The sequence below is a fragment of the Salvelinus namaycush genome, chromosome 10 (genome assembly GCF_016432855.1).
Source record: "Salvelinus namaycush isolate Seneca chromosome 10, SaNama_1.0, whole genome shotgun sequence".
Taxonomy (NCBI): domain Eukaryota; kingdom Metazoa; phylum Chordata; class Actinopteri; order Salmoniformes; family Salmonidae; genus Salvelinus; species Salvelinus namaycush.
Window position 1 is genome coordinate 29603421 of NC_052316.1, and position 18406 is coordinate 29621826.

The 18406-nt window shown below is 45.4% G+C and overlaps 1 protein-coding gene across 4 annotated transcripts in view; it reads right to left on the reverse strand.

Moving 5' to 3' along the window:
• suco (SUN domain containing ossification factor) overlaps window positions 1-18406 on the reverse strand; it is an 80593-nt gene that overhangs the window by 13500 nt on the left and 48687 nt on the right. For 3 of the 4 annotated variants that reach the window (XM_039002718.1, XM_039002717.1, XM_039002721.1), the window contains exons 2-14: window positions 16234-16363; window positions 15078-15176; window positions 14643-14995; window positions 10444-10615; window positions 9795-9924; window positions 8331-8455; window positions 8157-8224; window positions 7617-7724; window positions 7425-7530; window positions 5013-5033; window positions 4658-4713; window positions 2671-2762; window positions 1076-1141 (exon numbers count right to left, since the gene is read on the reverse strand). In XM_039002718.1, the coding sequence (XP_038858646.1) occupies window positions 1076-1141; window positions 2671-2762; window positions 4658-4713; window positions 5013-5033; window positions 7425-7530; window positions 7617-7724; window positions 8157-8224; window positions 8331-8455; window positions 9795-9924; window positions 10444-10615; window positions 14643-14995; window positions 15078-15176; window positions 16234-16363 (1526 nt within the window). The remainder of the gene's footprint in view (window positions 1-1075; window positions 1142-2670; window positions 2763-4657; window positions 4714-5012; window positions 5034-7424; window positions 7531-7616; window positions 7725-8156; window positions 8225-8330; window positions 8456-9794; window positions 9925-10443; window positions 10616-14642; window positions 14996-15077; window positions 15177-16233; window positions 16364-18406) is intronic. The other variant, XM_039002719.1, reaches the window with a different exon arrangement.

Sequence of the window (18406 nt, forward strand, 5' to 3'; positions counted from 1 at the left end):
GAGCCAATTCTGGAGATCAATTCTCTGATGTGATTAGATACAATAGAGAACTGACACTCAGCCAGGATATCAAGTTACCCATGTTAATGCTATCCTGTGCCATGTGAATCTACAGTTCCTTCAGAAATGATTCATACCCCTTGACTTATTCCACATTGTGTTACAGCCTGAATTCAAAATGGATTGTTTCTCACCCATCTACACACAATACCCCATAACAACAAAGTGAATAAATGTTTTTTGAAATTTTAGCAAATACAGAAATTCCTAAATTACATAAGTATTCACACACCTGAGTCAATACTTCGTGGTGGCGATTACAGCTGTGAGTCTTTCTGGGTATGTCTCTAAGAGCTTTCCACACCTGGACTGTGCAACATTGGCCCATTATTCTTTTCAAAATTCTTCAAGCTCTGTCATATTGGTTGTTGAGCATTCCCAGTCAACCATTTTCAGGTCTTGCCATAGATTTTCAAGTAGATTTAAGTCAAAACTGTAACTCGGCTGCTCACGAACATTCTCTGTCTTCTTGGTAAGCAACTCCAGTGTAGAGGTGGCCTTGTGTTTTAGGTTATTACCCTGATGAAAGGTGAAGTCATCTCCCAGTGTGGAAAGCAGACTGAACCAGGTTTTCCTCTAGGAATTTGCCTGTGCTTAGCTCCATTCTGTGTTTGAAATTCACTGCTCAACTGAAGGACCTTACAGATTATTGTATGTGTGGGGTACAGAGATGAGGTAGTCAATCAAAAATCACATTTAACACTATTATTGCACACAGAGTCCATGCAACTTATTATGTGACTTGTTAAACACATTTTTACTCATTAACTTATTTAGGCTTGAAGGGGTTTGAATACTTATTGACTGAATTAATTTGCAAAAATCTCGAAAAACATAATTCCACTTTCACATTATGGGGTATTTGTGTGTAGGCCAGTGATAAACTAATCTCAGCGTAATCCCTTTTAAATTCAGGTTGTAACAACAAAATGTGGAAAAGGTCAAGGGGTGTGAATACTTTCTCAAGGCACTGTAAGCTCAAAACAATCTGACGTGGTTGTGTGTCTGTACATACTTGTGGCAGAGCCCAGCAGATTTTTAGACCCCTTGTCCTCAGAGTGGAGGTACCCAGGAGGGTAGTCTGTAGATTGGGGATCAAAAGATTATTTAAATCAAATAAAATGTTATTGGTCACATACACATGGTTAGCAGATGTTATTGCAAGTGTAGTGAAATGCTTGTGCTTCTAGTTCCGACAGTGCAGGAATATCTAACAATTCCACAATAACTACCTAATACACACAAATCTAAGTAAAGGAATGGAATAAGAATATATACACATAAATATATACACATATAAATATATGCATGAGCAATGACAGAGCAGCATAGGCAAGATGCAATAGATGGTATAAAATACAGTACCTTTCAAACATTTGGGGTCACTTAGAAATGTCCTTGCTTTTGAAAGAAAAGCAAATTTTTTGTCCATTAAAATAACATCAAATTGATCAGAACTACAGTCTCAACGTCAGTGAAGAGGCGACTCCGGAATGCTGGCCTTCTAGGCAGAGTTCCTCTGTCCAGTGTCTGTGTTTTTTTGCCCATCTTAATCTTTTATTTTTATTGGCCAGTCAGATATGGCTTTTTCTTTGAAACTCTGCCTAGAAGGCCAGCATCCCGGAGTTGCCTCTTCACGGTTGACATTGAGACTGGTGTTTTGCGGGTACTATTTAATGAAGCTGCCAGTTGAGGACTTGTGAGGTGTCTGTTTCTCAAACTAGACACACTAAGGTACTTGTCCTCTTGCTCAGTTGTGCACCGGGGCCTCCCACACCTCTTTCTATTCTGGTTAGAGCCAGTTTGCGCTGTTCTGTGAAGGGAGCAGTACACAGCGTTGTACAAGATCTTCAGTTTCTTGGCAATTTCTTGCATGGAGTAGCCTTCATTTCTCAGAACAAGAATAGACTGACGAGTTTCAGAAGAAAGTACTTCTGGCCATTTTGAGCCTGTAATCGAACCCACAAATGTTAACGCTCCAGATACTCAACTAGTCTAAAGGAAGGCCAATTTTATTGCTTCTTCAATCAGAACAACAGTTTTCAGCTGTGCTAACATAATTGCAAAATGGTTTTCTATTGATCAATTAGCCTTTTAAAATGATACACTTGGATTAGCTAACACAACGTGCCATTGGAACACAGGAGTGATGGTTGCTGATAATGGGCCTCTGTACGCCTATGTAGATATTCCATTAAAAAAAAAAAAAATCTGCCGTTTCCAGCTACAATAGTCATTTACAGCATTAACGAAGTCTACGCTGTATTTCTGATCAAGTTGATGTTATTTTAAATGGACCAAAAAATGTGCGTTTCTTTAAAAACAAGGACATTTCTAAGTGACCCCAAACTTCTGAACTGTAGTGTATATGAGTAATGCAAACATGATTAAAGTGACTAGTGATCCATGTATTAAAGTAACCAATGATTTCAAGTCTGTATGTAGGCAGCAGCCTCTCTGTGTTAGTGATGGCTGTTTAACAGTCGATGGCCTTGAGATCAAAGCTGTTTTTCAGTCTCTCGGTCCCAGCTTTGATGCACCTAATCAGGTACGTTATTGAGAACAAAATCTCTTTTATAACCAATTATCAAACACAGTGTACCATCTCACCATAATCCTCATCAAGGTATTCCAGCCTCTCTGAGGGGTACTGAGAATCTGCAATCTCTTCATATTCCTCCACCATACTGGTACCAAACACCCTGTAAACACACACACTGTTATATAACACACACACAGCTAACATCTGGTTACATTTATTATATATAGCTGAAAGAGAGGAATTATGCTTAGACTAACATGAAATTTGTCAGAAAACTGACAGGTGGGTTGACATGTTGCTGAGATAACACTGTTCCCTATAGTATCCTCTAACTCAAACAAACCCCAGCCCTGAGGAGATGTGGCATTGAGTGAGAGGGTCAACATCAGGGAAACGTCTGTACTGTAACTGCACATTCATATATACATCTCAACCCTTTAACCTTATCGACTGAGAGAATGTACACCTTAACATGTAGTTTATCTACAGAGTAGCAGCAGTTAAGTGGATGTGAACTTAGTTCCAGTTAAAAGGGGACAAAGGGTGTTTTTCAGTTTTTTTTTTAAATACTGACTGTTATCAGATCTTCAACCAAAACCTAATATTAGATAAAGGGAACCTGAATGAACAAATAACAATTACATGCTTAATGTTGTTTAAGAAATGAATTAAATAAGTAACACCCAATGCCCTGGTGTGAAAAAGTAATTGCACCCTTACACTCAATAACTGGTTGTGCCACCTTTAGCTACAATGACTCCAACCAAACACTTCCTGTAGTTGTTGATCAGTCTCTCACGTCGCTGTGGAGGAATTCTGGCTCACTCTTCCATGCAGAACTGCTGTAACAGCTACATGTGGTTTTTTTAAAGAATGAACAGCTTGTTTCAAGTCCTGCCACAACATGTCAATTGGGACTAGGTCTGGACTTTGACAAGGCCATTCCAGAACTACAAATAAGTCGTTTTTTTTGCCATTTTCATGTAGACTTGATAGTGTGTTTTGGATCATTGTCTTGCTGCATGACCCAGCTGCACTTCAGCTTCAGCTCACAGACGGATGGCCTGACATTCTCCTGTAGAATTCTCTGATACAGAGCAGAATTCATGGTTCCTTCTATTAAGGCAAGTCGTCCAGGTCCTGAGGCAGCAAAGCATCCCCAAACCATCACACTACCAACACCATGCTTGACTCATCTGTCCATAGAACATTATTCCAAGAGTCTGCATGATCACCCAGGTGCTTTTTGGATGACATGGGTCCCATTATGCCTGGTGAAAACCAAACACTGCATTCCAGTCAGAACCTCATACCAACAGTCAAGCATGGTGGTGTTGGTAGTGTGATGGTTTGGGGATGCTTTGCTGCCTCAGGACCTGGACGACTTGCCTTAATAGAAGGAACCATGAATTCTGCTCTGTATCAGAGAATTCTACAGGAGAATGTCAGGCCATCCGTCTGTGAGCTGAAGCTGAAGTGCAGCTGGGTCATGCAGCAAGACAATGATCCAAAACACACTATCAAGTCTACATGAAAACAGCTGAAAAGCAACACATTTGAAGTTCTGGAATGGGCTAGTCAAAGTCCAGACCTAGTCCCAATTGAGACGTGGCAGGACTTGAAACAAGCAGTTCATGCTTGAAAACCCACAAATGTCACTGAGTTAAAGCAGTTATGCATGCAAGATTGGGCCAAACTCCCTCCAAGCAATGTTAGAGACTGATCAACAACTACAGGAAGCATTTGGTTGCAGTCATTGTAGCTATGTGGCACAACCAGTTAGAGTTTGAGGCAATTAATTTCCCCACAGGGGAATTGGGTGCTGGATAACTGTTAATTAACTAAATAATATAAGCATACTTTTTTGGGGTTATTTGTAACCTCAGGTTCCCTTTATCTAATATTAGGTTTCAGTTGAAGAGCTGATCAAAAACATGCAAAAATAGAGAAAATAAGAAAAGGGGGCAAATACTTTTTCATAGCACTGCATCTGTAAAAAGTGAAATGACAGTCTCTCTACCACTCCTTCCTTCCCTCCCTCTATACATCTCTAACCTGATAAGGCTGAGGGGACAGAAGTGTTCTGATCCAAAGTGGGAGATGAGCTCCACCTGGAGGGAAGGGGAGACGAAGGGTTAAACCACTGATAAAACACTCACACCTGGTTAATTAAACCACCCAGCAACACTAACATTCTAGTCATCCAATAACGTCTATACTAAATCAAATGTGATGTAGTAGAACTTGCCAAGCTGAAAATGTATGTTTCTATTCATGTGTGTTTTATTGTTTTAGTTTGTTTTGGTCATGCATGACAGTATCTGTGCACTGCCACCAAAGCTCCCCATTATGGTACATTATATAAGGCATCATTGCATATTTACAACCTCTAAAAGAGAAGAATGCTAACCTTTATGTACTTGATGAACATCTGATGCAAGAGGAAGAGAGAGAGGGGAAAAGGAGAGAAATCAGTAAAAGGCTGATACATGCCACAAGCAAGTCAAGCACCTGGTCCTTTTTTTGGGGGTATTTTCGTAAAAATATTTCCTGACAACATAACACAGTGTTGACTGAATGCTTGCTCTAAAAGAGACTACAAGGATAAAGCAATAAAGGACAGGTTAAGGTATACGAAGCAATACAAGGTACAAATAGCATTAAAAGGGAAATGTATTATACAGTGCATTCGGAAAGTAGTCAGACCCCTCGACTTTTTCCACATTTGGTTACGTTACAGCCTTATTCTAAAATGTATTAAATTGTTTTTCACCCCTTCAATCTTCCCATAATGACAAAGAAAAACACGTTTATAGAAATTTGCGAATTTATATAAAATAAAAAAAACGTGAATAATAATTTTTACATAAGTATTCAGACCCTTTACTCAGTACTTTGAAGCACCTTTGGCATCGATTACAGCCTTGAGTCTTAGGTATGACGCTACAATCTTGGTACACCTGTACTTGGGAGTTACTCCCATTATTCTCTGCAGATCCTCTCAAGCTCTGTTAGGTTGGAAGGGGAGCGTTGCTGCACAGCTATTTTCAGTTCTCTCCAGAGATGTTAGATCGGGTTCAAATCCGGGCTCTGGCTGGGCCACTCAAGGACATTCAGAGACTTGTCCAGAAGCCACTCCTGCATCATCTTGGTGTGCTTAGGGTCATTGTCCTGTTGGAAGGTGAACCTTCGCCCCAGTCTGAGGTCCTGAGCGCTCTGGAGCAGGTTTTCATCAAGGATCTCTCTGTACTTTGCTCCATTAATCTTTCCCTCGATCCTGACTAGTCTCCATGTCCCTGCCGCTGAAAAACATCCCCACATCATGATGCTGCCACCACCATGCTTCACTGTAGAGATGGTGCCAGGTTTCCTCCAGATGTGAAGTTTGGCATTCAGGCCAAAGAGTTCAATCTTGTTTCTCATGGTCTGAGAGTGTTTAGGCAAACTCCAAGCGGGCTGTCATGTGCATTTTACTGAGGAGTGGCTTCCGTCTGGCCACTCTACCACAAAGGCCTGATTGATGGAGTGCTGCAGAGATGGTTGTCCTTCTGGAAGGTTCTCCCATCTCTCCACAGAGAAACTCTAGAGCTCTGTCAGTGACCATCGGGTTCTTGGTCACCTCCTTGACCAAGGCCCTTCTCCCTCGATTGCTCACTTTGACCAGGTGGCCAGCTCTAGGAAGAGTCTTGGTGGTTCCAAACTTCGTCCATTTAAGAATGATGGAGGCCACTGTGTTCTTAGGGACCTTCAATGCTGCAAAAAAAATGTGGTACCCTTCCCCAGATCTGTGCCTTGACACAGTCCTGTCTCGCAGCTCTATGGACAATTCCTTCGACCTCATGGCTTGGTTTTTGCTCTGACATGCACTGTCAACTGTAGGATCTTATGTAGACAGGTGTGTGCCTTTCCAAATCATGTCCAATTGAATTTACCACAGGTGGACTCCAATCAAATTGTAGAAACATCTCAATGATGATCAATGGAAACAGGATGCACCTGAGCTCAATTTCGAGTCTGAATAGGGTCTGAATAGTTATGTAAATAAGGTATGTTTTTTATTTGTAATACATTTGCAAACATTTCTAAAAACATATCGCTTTGTCATTATGGGGTATAGTGTGTAGATTGCTGAGGATTTATTTGTATTTAATCCATTTTAGAATAAGGCTGTAACGTAACAAAATGTGGAAAAAGTCAAGGGGTCTGAATAGTTTCTGAATGCACTGTAAGTATTCATAGCAGTTACTTTTAAGGAGTAGGGAAGAGGTAGACAAACAGAACCTAGACAGACATCAGAACAAGACATATCAGGTTGAGAACAGCTTCAGTTCTTCATCATTTGGTATCAGTGGCATATTCATATTAACCCAACACAAAAAAAGCTCCCACAAAATATTATTTTAAACTACACAAATAATTAAATAAATAAATGCAATAACACTTAGTGTTAGATAAGAGAAGATGGCGAGGAGGAGTAGAGTTGAAAGACTACAATATAGTAGACACTTTCCAATACTTTTTTACTGTATTTATTACACATAGAAGTAGGGAGGAAAGGTAGCTGAAATACATCAACACCCTCAGAATATTTCCTTCCACATTTTCACCCTCACAATCACATATATGGTGTGAGGTTTGAGTAGGGAGCCAGTCTCATGTTGATGACATAGGAAACCTATTGTGAAGTCATGAGGAATTTACCTGGGCTTAGAACATAGAATTCAAATGGTGTGTGTGTCTGCAGTATGTGTGTGTGTGTGTGTATGGGTGTTTGCAGTGTGTGTGTGTGTGTGTGTGTAGGCGTGAGTGTGTAAGTTTGTACCTTGATGTATTTGGCGTAGAGCTGTTCATCCAATGGGAAGCTCTGGACGGTGCGCTCGTCACGGGCGTGGAACGTTCCCAACTTCAACCACTTGTTGGTGGGATACCTGAGAGAGAGCAAGAGAACGAGAGGGGTGGTCAGAGGGGCAGGTGTGCGTGTGTCCTGAGAGAAACGGGAAGGGTGTGCATGTACCTGTCGCTGATGGAGACCAGGAAGTCTTTAGGTGTGGAGGAGAACAGTTCAAAGTTAGCGATGTCCAACTGTTTCACCTGGATGGGCTCACAAAGCTCTATCACAAACCTAGAAAGAGAGAAGAGGAAGATAGAGGTAGATGAGGAATGATAATGTGAGATCATTTCCAGCTGCCTGCTCTCCCCTTGACCTCTGCCTGGGCAGATGGTTGGCAGTTGGGGTCACACGTGCTGAGGGGACAATGTGTGCGTGCGTGTGTGTTTCTGGAGGAAACAGCAAAGCAGAACACTGAGTCACCCATTGTCACCCTGCAGCTCCACAGAGAGCAGCCAGAACCAGGAGAGAGAGGAGGAAGGGCAAACTGTCCAGAATTAAACAACGAGAGATGAGTAGATTGAAAATCTGACATCTTTAATTATTTATTCTCATGATTGTTTCAAACTGTGTATCCCTCTTGCACAATGTTAACTGAAGCAAAAGTGACAACGTCTCCTGCATCAGCAAGCATAGACACGCCCCTAGAATGTGTGTGTGACTCACCAGATCTTAATGCTGCAGGGGTTCAGCATGTACAGGTCCATATTCTCCATGAGGATGGCAGATGTACTCTGGAAACCAGAGAGGATAGAGAGAACAAAATGGCAAATATGAGACACATAATGAGTCAATGGACTGGTTCATACTATTCTAAGAACATATAGACTTGTGTGTTACCTTGGCCTCTGTGTTAGCTGACAGTATCTTAGCTCCACACTCCACAGAAGCATAGTTGTTTTTAAAGTTCTTCTGCACCTTCTTCACAGGGGTGCTTCCACTTGAAGAGGTATGGAGGGACAGAGCTGGAGAAGACAGGAGGGTTAGGAGGTGTGTGTGTGGGTTGGTTCTTCTATCCTTGAGGGGACCTAAAATACCCCAAAAGTCCCCACAAGGATAATAAAAAAAGGAAAATTCTCCCTTGTGGGGACATTTCCCATGTCAACAAAGGCTATTTTAAGCTTAGGGGTTAGGTTTAGGGTTACTATTAGGGTAAAACCCAATTTATGCTCGACCCGAAAATGTGGTCGGAGACTTCATATGGAGGGTGTGACGCAATTGCCGAGCTTCTGGAGGCATGCAGAGGCCAAATCAAGCTCCCTACCGCATTGCTGTGCTCCGTATAACTCCACATTGACATGATTGGTTGACGGCAGGTGGGGGTGGTACGTCTTGTATAAACACAAACTCACTTCATTGACAACAGCTCTGCTCAGCGCAATAAGGATGAAACCCTGACGTCTGCGGAGGCTGCATGGAGTAAATGCTGTACGGCCTCTTCAGAAGTCAGATTGACCACGCAGAGCCTTTAAGTGGTTAGGTTTAGGAGTTAGGTTAGGGAAAATAGAATTTTGAATGGAAATTCATTTTAGGTCCCCACGAGGATAGAACTAACCGTGTGTGTGTGTGTGTGTGTGTGTGTGTGTGTGTGTGTGTGTGTGTGTGTGAGAAAGATGCAGTCCGGGACCTTAAACACTTCCAAATCCGTAACATATTGTACAAATTACAAAATAAAATAAAACATATCATATGAAATGGATGACGTAGTACACAATTGCCACCGTCACGCCATCTGTTTATAAATGTGGTGTCTGTCTGGTCTGTGATTATGGTGACGCTGAGGACAGGAGATCTACACAAGGTCCAGTTTCTAGCTCAGCGGATAACAACACAATGGGTTAACTGACCCTGCCACGCTGTCTATGATCTAAGAGTGTGAGGGTACTGTACGCAATCTGGAAGTGTGTGTGTGCAGTGCATGTGGCATGGAGTTCGAGAGTGTGTGTGAACTCATGCATGTCTGTTGGTCTGTGTCCTTCTGCTCCAGTAGACCGGGCCATTCATGATGGTGGAGAAAGAGTGCTGCCTCAGAGGAGGGTGAGAGGTTGACGACACTCACACATGGTCCAGTACCCATACTGCCCTCATTCAGAGGGAAGAGATTCAAGAATGAAAGGCAAGGGAGAGAAACTATGAGGGAAGGAGGAAGATGGAGGGAAGGAGTTGAAAGGAGGAAAGAGATGAGGTCTCTGCACTCGTTTGTCTGAAAAATGACTGTTGCGACCATCATGCCTTCTTCATGGTCACTGAGCTTCTCCTGAACATGAGATTAATGAGGGAAACGTGTCCCTGTGTGTTTCTTACTCTTCTCCTTCTCCACCTCCATGACTTGTTTCTTCCACTCGTCAAAGGTTGGGATGTCCTCCTTACTGGGCACTGAGGGATCCGTCTCAATAGCGCTGGCATCACTGGCATCCACTGCCTGATCCACTGCCTTGACAGGTATAGAGAGACACGTTATACAGACACGTCATACAGACACGTCCAGTGAGCTGTAATTTATATATTACATAATCACTTGATAAGACCACAGAACGGTCGACAAAGCCACCAAATGGCAAAGCCTCTTCATTAACACACAGATACAGGCCAATCCGGTTCAGCTCTGTCTGTCTGCAGCCAATGTAGTTGGAGAACAGAACAGCTCTGTACCAATACTGGACAGGGCTTTTAATTCATCATCATCTACAAACAAAGGCTGACCCTCTTCTTCCATTCACTCCCTCCATCCCTCCTCCCAGTAAGAGAAAGGCAGAGGGAGCAGAGGGTTCCTTTACTGAATGAAACATTAATGAAGCAGCTTTTTGCAGAATTAGCAGCCAAGCTGTGTGTAGCTCCTCCCCCCCAATGTTCACACGCAAACCTCTACACTCCCCATTACGTTTACATTCAGTGGCACAACTAACGGTCTACTCTCTAACACTGAGGAATAGGTTGTGGGACTCCCTCTCACCTGCTGGTCTTGGTTGGTGTCTTGGTGCCTGTGGGAGGTGTTTCCCCCCTGGTCCAGCTCTGGTAGACCTTGGTCCTGGTCTGGGTCCTCTGGGCTGACAGATGCTTGGACATCAGCATCAGCCTGAATTTGATCCTGCTCTGACTGGCTCTCTACTGGGTCAGCATCACCACTATGGGGGAGAGGGAGAGAAGGCGAGTGGAGGACAGAAGAGAGGGGGTTAGAGGGGATGAAAGGAGAAACAATCTGGAGCCACAGTATTTTATTTCAATAACATTCCTACCGTGTATAAAGGGGCATTTACATTTGAAAAATAAATAATAATTACGTGAAAAACTCAACAAAAAACTATTTCAGCTTCAAGGGAATATCAGTTAAATAACTGGATGTACATCAGAGGTTGACTAATGACACCACCTCTTACGATATGATAAATACTTTATACCAAAGAGGAAATTGTCGTGGACCCATACTTCTGCTATAGTAACAGAAATAACATCTCATATACATCATACGTACAATTCACATTTCTCATTTTAGTAATTTAGCAGTGCACTCATCTTAAGATAGATAGTGGGACAACCACATATCACAGTCAGAGTAAGCTACTTTATTGAAGAAAAATGTACTCTCAGCAAAGTCAGGGCTAGTAAAGGGGAAAAGAGTTAAGTGTGAGTGTTCGTTCACTAAATGCTTTTTGAGGAGAGGGTGCAAGGGGGGTGCAGGGGGATTATTTAACATACTCTTTGAAGAGGTAGAGTTTCAGGTGCTTTCAGAAGATGTGCAGGGACTCTGCTACCCTCCCATAGTGCCAAAAGGCCAGAGGTGGCAGAACGGAGTGCTCGGGTTGGGGTGTAGGGTTTGAGCAGAGCCTGAAGGTAGGGAGGTGCAGTTCCTCTTGCTGCTCTGTAGGTAAGTACCATGGTCTTGTAGTGAATGTGAGCTTCTACTGGAAGCCAGTGGAGTGTGAGGAAGGAGCAGGGTGACATGGGAGGAGCGGGGTGACATGAGAGGAGCGGGGTGACATGAGAGGAGCGGGGTGACATGGGAGGAGCGGGGTGACATGGGAGGAGCGGGGTGACATGGGAGGAGCGGGGTGACATGGGAGGAGCGGGGTGACATGGGAGGAGCGGGGTGACATGGGAGGAGCGGGGTGACATGGGAGGAGCGGGGTGACATGGGAGGAGCGGGGTGACATGGGAGGAGCGGGGTGACATGGGAGGAGCGGGGTGACATGGGAGGAGCGGGGTGACATGGGAGGAGCGGGGTGGCATGGGAGGAGCGGGGTGACATGGGAGGAGCGGGGTGACATGGGAGGAGCGGGGTGACATGGGAGCAGCGGGGTGACATGAGAGGAGCGGGGTGACATGAGAGGAGCGGGGTGACATGGGAGCAGCGGGGTGACATGAGAGGAGCGGGGTGACATGAGAGGAGCGGGGTGACATGAGAGGAGCGGGGTGACATGGGAGGAGCGGGGTGACATGGGAGGAGCGGGGTGACATGGGAGGAGCGGGGTGACATGGGAGGAGCGGGGTGACATGGAAAACTTGGGAAGGTAGAACAGCAGGCGAGATGCAGTGTTCTGGATACGTTGCAGGGGTTTGATGGCACAAGCGGAGCCCAGCCAACAGTGAGTTGCAGTATTCCAGGCGGGAGATGACAAGTGCCTGGATTAGGACTTGCGCCGCTTCCTGTGTGAGGTACGGTCGTACTCTACGGATGTTGTAGAGCATGAACCTGCAGGAGCGAGTCACTGCTTTGATGAGGACACCGTGGAGTTGTCAAAAGTGATGGAGAGTTCAAGGAGCAGGCATCCCTTCCCCGGGAGGAAGAGCAGCTCCGTCTGGTCAAGGTTGAGCTTGGGGTGGTGGACCGACATCCAAGCGGAGACAACTGCCAGGCTTGCAGAGATGCATGTTGCCACCTGGGTGTCAGAAGGGGGAAGCCGAAAAGTAGGTGAGTGTCATCCGCATAGCAATGATAGAAGAGACCATGTGATGATATGACAGAACCGAGGGACTTGGTGTAGAGAGAAGAGGAAAGGACCAAGAGACCTGGGAAACACCAGTAGTGAGGAGACTACGTGGTGCAGACACAGATCCTCTCCATGTCACCTGGTAGGAGCAGCCTGCCTGGTAGGATGCAATCCAAGAGTGTGCAGAGCCTGAGACGCCCAGCCCTGAGGGTGGAGAGGAGGATCTGATGGTTCACAGTGTCGAAGGCAGCGGATAGATTTAGGAGGATGAGAACAGAAGAGAGCGAGTCAGTTTTGGCAGTGCTGAGAGCCTCTGACACAGAGAAGAACAGTCTTGGTTGAGTGACCCGTCTTCAAGCCTGACTGGTTAAGGTCAAGAAGATCGTTCTGAGAGAGATCATGAGACAGTTGGTCAGAGACAACATGCTAAAGTGTTTTGGAAAGAAAATCATGAAGTGAAACCGGTCTGTAGGTTTTGACGTCAAAGTGTGTTCGTTTCTTGAGGAGGGGAGCGACTCGGGCCATTTTGTAGGCAAGGGAATGCAGCCAGTGGTCAGGGATGAGTTGACAAGGGAAGTGAGGAATGGGAGAAGGTCTCCAGAGATGGTCTGGAGAAGGGGATGGGGTTGAGCAGGAAAGTTGTCGGGTGGCCAGACCTCACTAGTCACAAGATTTCCTCTGCAGAGAGAGGGGAGAAAGTGATCAAGGCGTAGGGTAGTGGGACCAGTGGACTCAATAGGCTGAGTGAATGAGCAGCAAATGTCGTCAACCTTTTCAAAGTGGTTGACAAAGTCGTCCGCAGAGAGGGAGGAGGGAGGAGGGAGGGGGAGGAGGATTAAGGAGTGAGGAGAAGGCAGAAGCTTGACATTTAGAGTGATAGAAAGTGGCTTTATCAGTAGACACAGAGAAAGAGAAGGTAGAGAGGAGGGAGTGAAAGGACAATAGGTCCTCCGAAAGTTTTCGCTCAGCTGGCCGCAGCCCTGTAAGCTCGCAATGAGTTACTCAGCCACGAAGCAGGAGGGGAGAGCCGAGCCGGCCGGGGGGAAAGGGGACAATACGAGTCATAAGATGCAGAAAGGGAGGATAGTAGGGTCAGGAGACAGGAGGGAGAAGGAATTATCAGAAGGGAGAGATGATAGGATAGAAAAGGAGAGAGGAGAGAGAGAGTAAAGATTGCGATGGCGCATAACCACTCAGCCCCTACCCAGATGGTCAAGGTTGGAGGAAAGGGACACAGAAAAGGAAACAAAGTAGTGATCAGAGACCTGGAGGGGTTACAGTGAGACTAGTAGGCAAACAGCCTCTAATAAAGATGTCAAGCGTATTGCCTGCCTTGTGAGTGGGAGGGGACTGGGAAAGGGTGAGGTCAAAACAGGCAAGGAGGGGAATGAAAGTTGTAAAGAAGTGAATCAAAGGCAGACGTCAGGAGGTTGAAGTCACCAAGTACGAAGAGTGGTGAGCCATCGTCAGGCAATGAACTTGTCAAGGTGTCAAACTCATTGAAGAACTCCCTAATGGCACCTGGCAGGTGATAGATGACAATGTTAAGCTTGAGTGGACAAGTGACAGTGACAGCATGGAATTCAAATGAGGAGATGGACAGGTGAGAGAGGGAGAAAATAGCCCTGTGCCACCACCGCAACGACCAGATGCTCTTGGACTATGAGAGAAAACGTAGTCGGATGGAGAGCAGCTGGAGCAGCAGTCTTCTCTGGGGTAATCCATGTCTTCGTTTGGGTCTTCGTCAGGGCAGCATAGGCTGAGATGAACTCGGAAGTTCCAAAACGCTGCCGGAGACCAGGAATTCCACATTGTTCTCGCAGGGTACACTAAATTAGTTGGGTTGCAGCCAAGGTTTGGGGAGCGTCTTTAAAGCCTACATGGAGAGGAGCGAACTGAGATAGAACACACACACATAGTTGCCAAAGCTACAAAAGAGCAAAATTTGATCTGAAAAGTAACTAGGGAAGATATTCAAGTGAGCGAGTGATGTGGAGCCTTTCTGTCCCTTAGTTGTTGACACATCAACCAGGATTATCTTCAAGTTATGAGCAGTCAGCAGTTCACACACACCAAGTGGGCTATTAGGAAGACCGGGAGCACTTAAAGTAGGTGGCCCTAGCTAGCAAAAAGAAAGTACTAGACAAAAACAGATTAAGACAAATGATACTCCTCACTCTAGGAGATATCAGGAGTCATCTAGCTATAGAATGAAGCAGCTTACCTGGCTGGGGCTGGAGCAGGGGTGTGAGAGGTAGAGGTAGGTGTGTGTTGGGGGTCTTCTGTGGCCGGGGCTGGGCTGGGTTCTGCCAGGGCATCACTGCGGGTCTCCGCCGGGGCTGGGGGGTCTGTGGAGGCTTGGTCCTGGGCTAGGTCATTGCTGGGCGATGGGGTGGAGGAGGGTGGAGTTGCCTGGTCCTGGAGGGGAGGGAGTTGTGTATCGGGCTCTGGGTGTGTGTGTGTGTGAGGCTGTGTCATTTGTGTGCGTGGCTCAGCAGCAGCGGGGGGTTCAGGATCAGCGTGTGGTTCTGGGGCTGACCAGACCTCTACCACTACAGGCTCCTCCTGATTCACAGTCTGGAAAACACACACACCAGTTCAATTCTCTGTCTGTGTGTGTGTGTGTGTGTGTGTGTGTGTGTGTGTGTGTGTCTGTTACCTGTTCAGTGTTGTGTGTGTTGGGCTCCTCTAGTGCAGCCCTCTCCGTCTCCAGTCCCATGTCGTAGGAGGAGTGTGTGTGTGTCCTCGGCGACTCCATCTGGGGAACAGGCGCACACGCGCCGTTAGAACATGGCGCACACACAGACACACTTCCAATAGGAAGTTTTAATTCTACAGAAACTATGGTAAACTGAAGTAGGCTAGCCTCTTTCGCCGGAAGACATGACAGAATGATAGAAGAACACCACAAACAGGAGAATGAGTGAGCGTCTCAGGCTGAGAAACAGTTCTTTGTTAGACCGAGGGACAGAACAAAAGTCTGTTCTATAAGGGACTGACAGCACGGCTCCGACAGTACAGACAGGCGTGTTTGCCATGTGTACATTGACAGTATACCAGCATGCAGCAGGCTTGTACTTACATGCCCACGGAGGACTAAATATGTGTTAACATAGCCCCCCACCCCTCTCCCTCAGCCCCCTAGTTCAGAGTTGTGTGTGGATATGGGCTGAGACAGTAAGAGGGATTAGTCTGTATTTGGCTAATACTGTCAAAACAAAGTCTGAGTGAGGCCTAGTGGGGTCTGGGGGAAAGCTGAGTGAACTGTGGCCTCACCTGGTCTGGGCCTAGATACATTACCATTATCATAGTCTCAGGAAGACACCATGGCCGGTCAAGCAGACCTGCTCTCAGCCTAGGGGCCAGAGATGGGGGCTGGGAGGAGGTCTAGTCAACAATCTAATGCACAACAACCACCAATGTTAAGTCTTGCATAACTCTTCAGCCAAATACCACCCCGCTCACCTCTAGCCAGAGGTCAGGACCACACACACACACCTCTCCTCCACTCCCCAGGCCAAATCCCAAACTCATTTACGGCCTTACCTCCTCTGTCTTTCACCGGAGGTCACGTATGACCCCACATATAGCACTACACAACCCCCCCCCCCCCCTCCCTTAACACATTCACACTCATGGCTTTGTTGAACTGGTAGGTCAGAGGAAAATAAACGCTTTAGGTGGGTCACCGTGCAAACAATTAGTTAACTCAGGTCTGATCATGATCCTTTCTGGCTGAAACCCCATAGTAACTGATTCTAGGTGTAGTAGTGGATTATTAGCCTGGTCTGCTTGTGCTTTAGACAACTCCTCACCTTGTGGTCCGTCCTGTGGTACTGTGCATGCTCATGGTCGTGAAGATGCTCTGGGGGGCTGCTGTCTCCACTAGACACACCTGGACCTGACGAGTTGTGCTCTGAACAACACACATGACTTCTGGGGTACCTGGAAGATAGAGACAGGCTCAGTAACACACAATGAACAATACAGCTGGGGTACCAACGCTGTCGTGCGTGGAAAAATAATTATACATACAGTACCAGTCAAAAGTTGACACTTAGTCATTCCAGGGGTTCTTTATTTTTACTATTTTCTACATTATAGAATAATAGTGAAGACATCAAAACTATTAAATAACACATAAGGAATAGTGTAGTAACCAAATTTTAAAAAGTGTTCAAATATATTTGATATTCTTCAAAGTAGCCAGCCTTGATGACAGCTTTGCAAAGTCCCCCACCCCCATGCAAACTTTGCCACCGCTGCCTTAAAGGAACAGGACTGGGCTTGCTGGACACTGAACCAAACTACTGTAGAACTGCCCTGCCGATGCCATCTCTGCCACTGGATTCCTTTTGGTCTTAGTACTAGAGAGAAAGTCTGGAAAGGTCTAATATTGCATAAGAGCACAACATCGAGATAAGCAGGAGAAAAAAAAGAGAAGTAGAGCAGGGTCTTTTTGTGTTTATCTGATCAGAGGGGTAAAGGCCGAGGTGATGTGGCGGGAGAGGAGGGAGGGTCCCTGGGGTGTGTGTGTGTGTGTGTGTTTAGGGCTCAATGCGCGTGGGGCCTGCCTGAACATGTCCACAATGTTCAGCTTCACACACACTTTAATAAAATGTTTTTTACACAATGTACTTTCCCCTCGGGCCTGGCCTCTGAAGCCCAGTATAAATCTAAATAACAGCTGGACGCTGCAATTGTCACCTCACACACACGCCCCTTGCTCTGAAACCTGAGAGCTTCACCTTGACATCACTGTCAGGCCACACACAATCTGGACTATGTTTTAGCCTATTAGTTTGATGGCAGGACTTGAGAGGATCCTGAGAAAGGTGAATGTGTGTTGTTTACCATGGTGAAGTTAAGGACTCTGATCTTCTAGACCAGTGGTTCCCAAACTCTTTATAGTCCCGTACCCCTTCAAACATTCAACCTCCAGCTGCGTACCCATCATTGTAAGCCTGCCACACACAATACATTTAGTATTGTGTGTGTGTAAATGTTTGTCACAAACCGGCTCATGGGAAGTGACAAAGAGCTCTTATAGGACCAAGGCACAAATAATAATAATCAATAATTTTGCTCTTTATTTAATCATTGTAAATATAAAACCTTATTTGTTCATCAAAAACTGTGAGTAACTCACCACAGGTTAATGAGAGGGTGTGCTTGAAAGGATGCACATAACTCTGCAATGTTGGGTTGTATTGGAGAGTCTGTCTTAAATCATTTTCCACACACAGTCTGTGCCTGTATTTAGTTTTCATGCTTGTGAGGGCCGAGAATCCACTCTTCTCGGCCCGTATGTGGTAGCAAAGGGCCTCGGTGTCTTAACAGCGCGATTTGCCAAGGCAGGATACTCCGAGTGCAGCCCAATCCAGAAATCTGGCAGTGGCTTCTGATTAAATTCAATTTTCACAGAACCGCTTGTTGCAATTTCAATGAGGCTCTCTTGTTCAGATATTGGTAAGTGGACTGGAGGCAGGGCATGAAAGGGATAATCCAGTTGTTTGTGTTGTCATGACGTTGGCCTGTGGGTAAGGTTTAGGACCCCCCATAAATACCTTTCTCCCTTTCCTCTCTTGACTCTACCGAAGGACTCTTGAATAGCCTTTGTTAAACATAGAGAGTCTGGGAACATCAAAAGGTGGGTGGAAAGGAACCATATTTCGATAATCCAACCAGTTGAAAATATGCATTGGTACTCAATGAATATGAAGCCAGATCAGTTGGCGTCTGAGACATGACTGATGACAGGACAACATAAACTGTATCTTGGCAATTCTACACATTCTAGTTATCAGATTCACATGGAATTGTTGTGCAATTTAAATGTTTAAATATTAAACTATTTGTGAAAAGATTAAATGTAATTTTAGCTTCCAAATGAGAGAATTGGGTTTTCATAAGGTTAGAGCTCTGCCCATTAAGTGGCCCGCCCATGTGAAGAGACGTTGGTTATAAACTATGAAACACGCCCTTCTC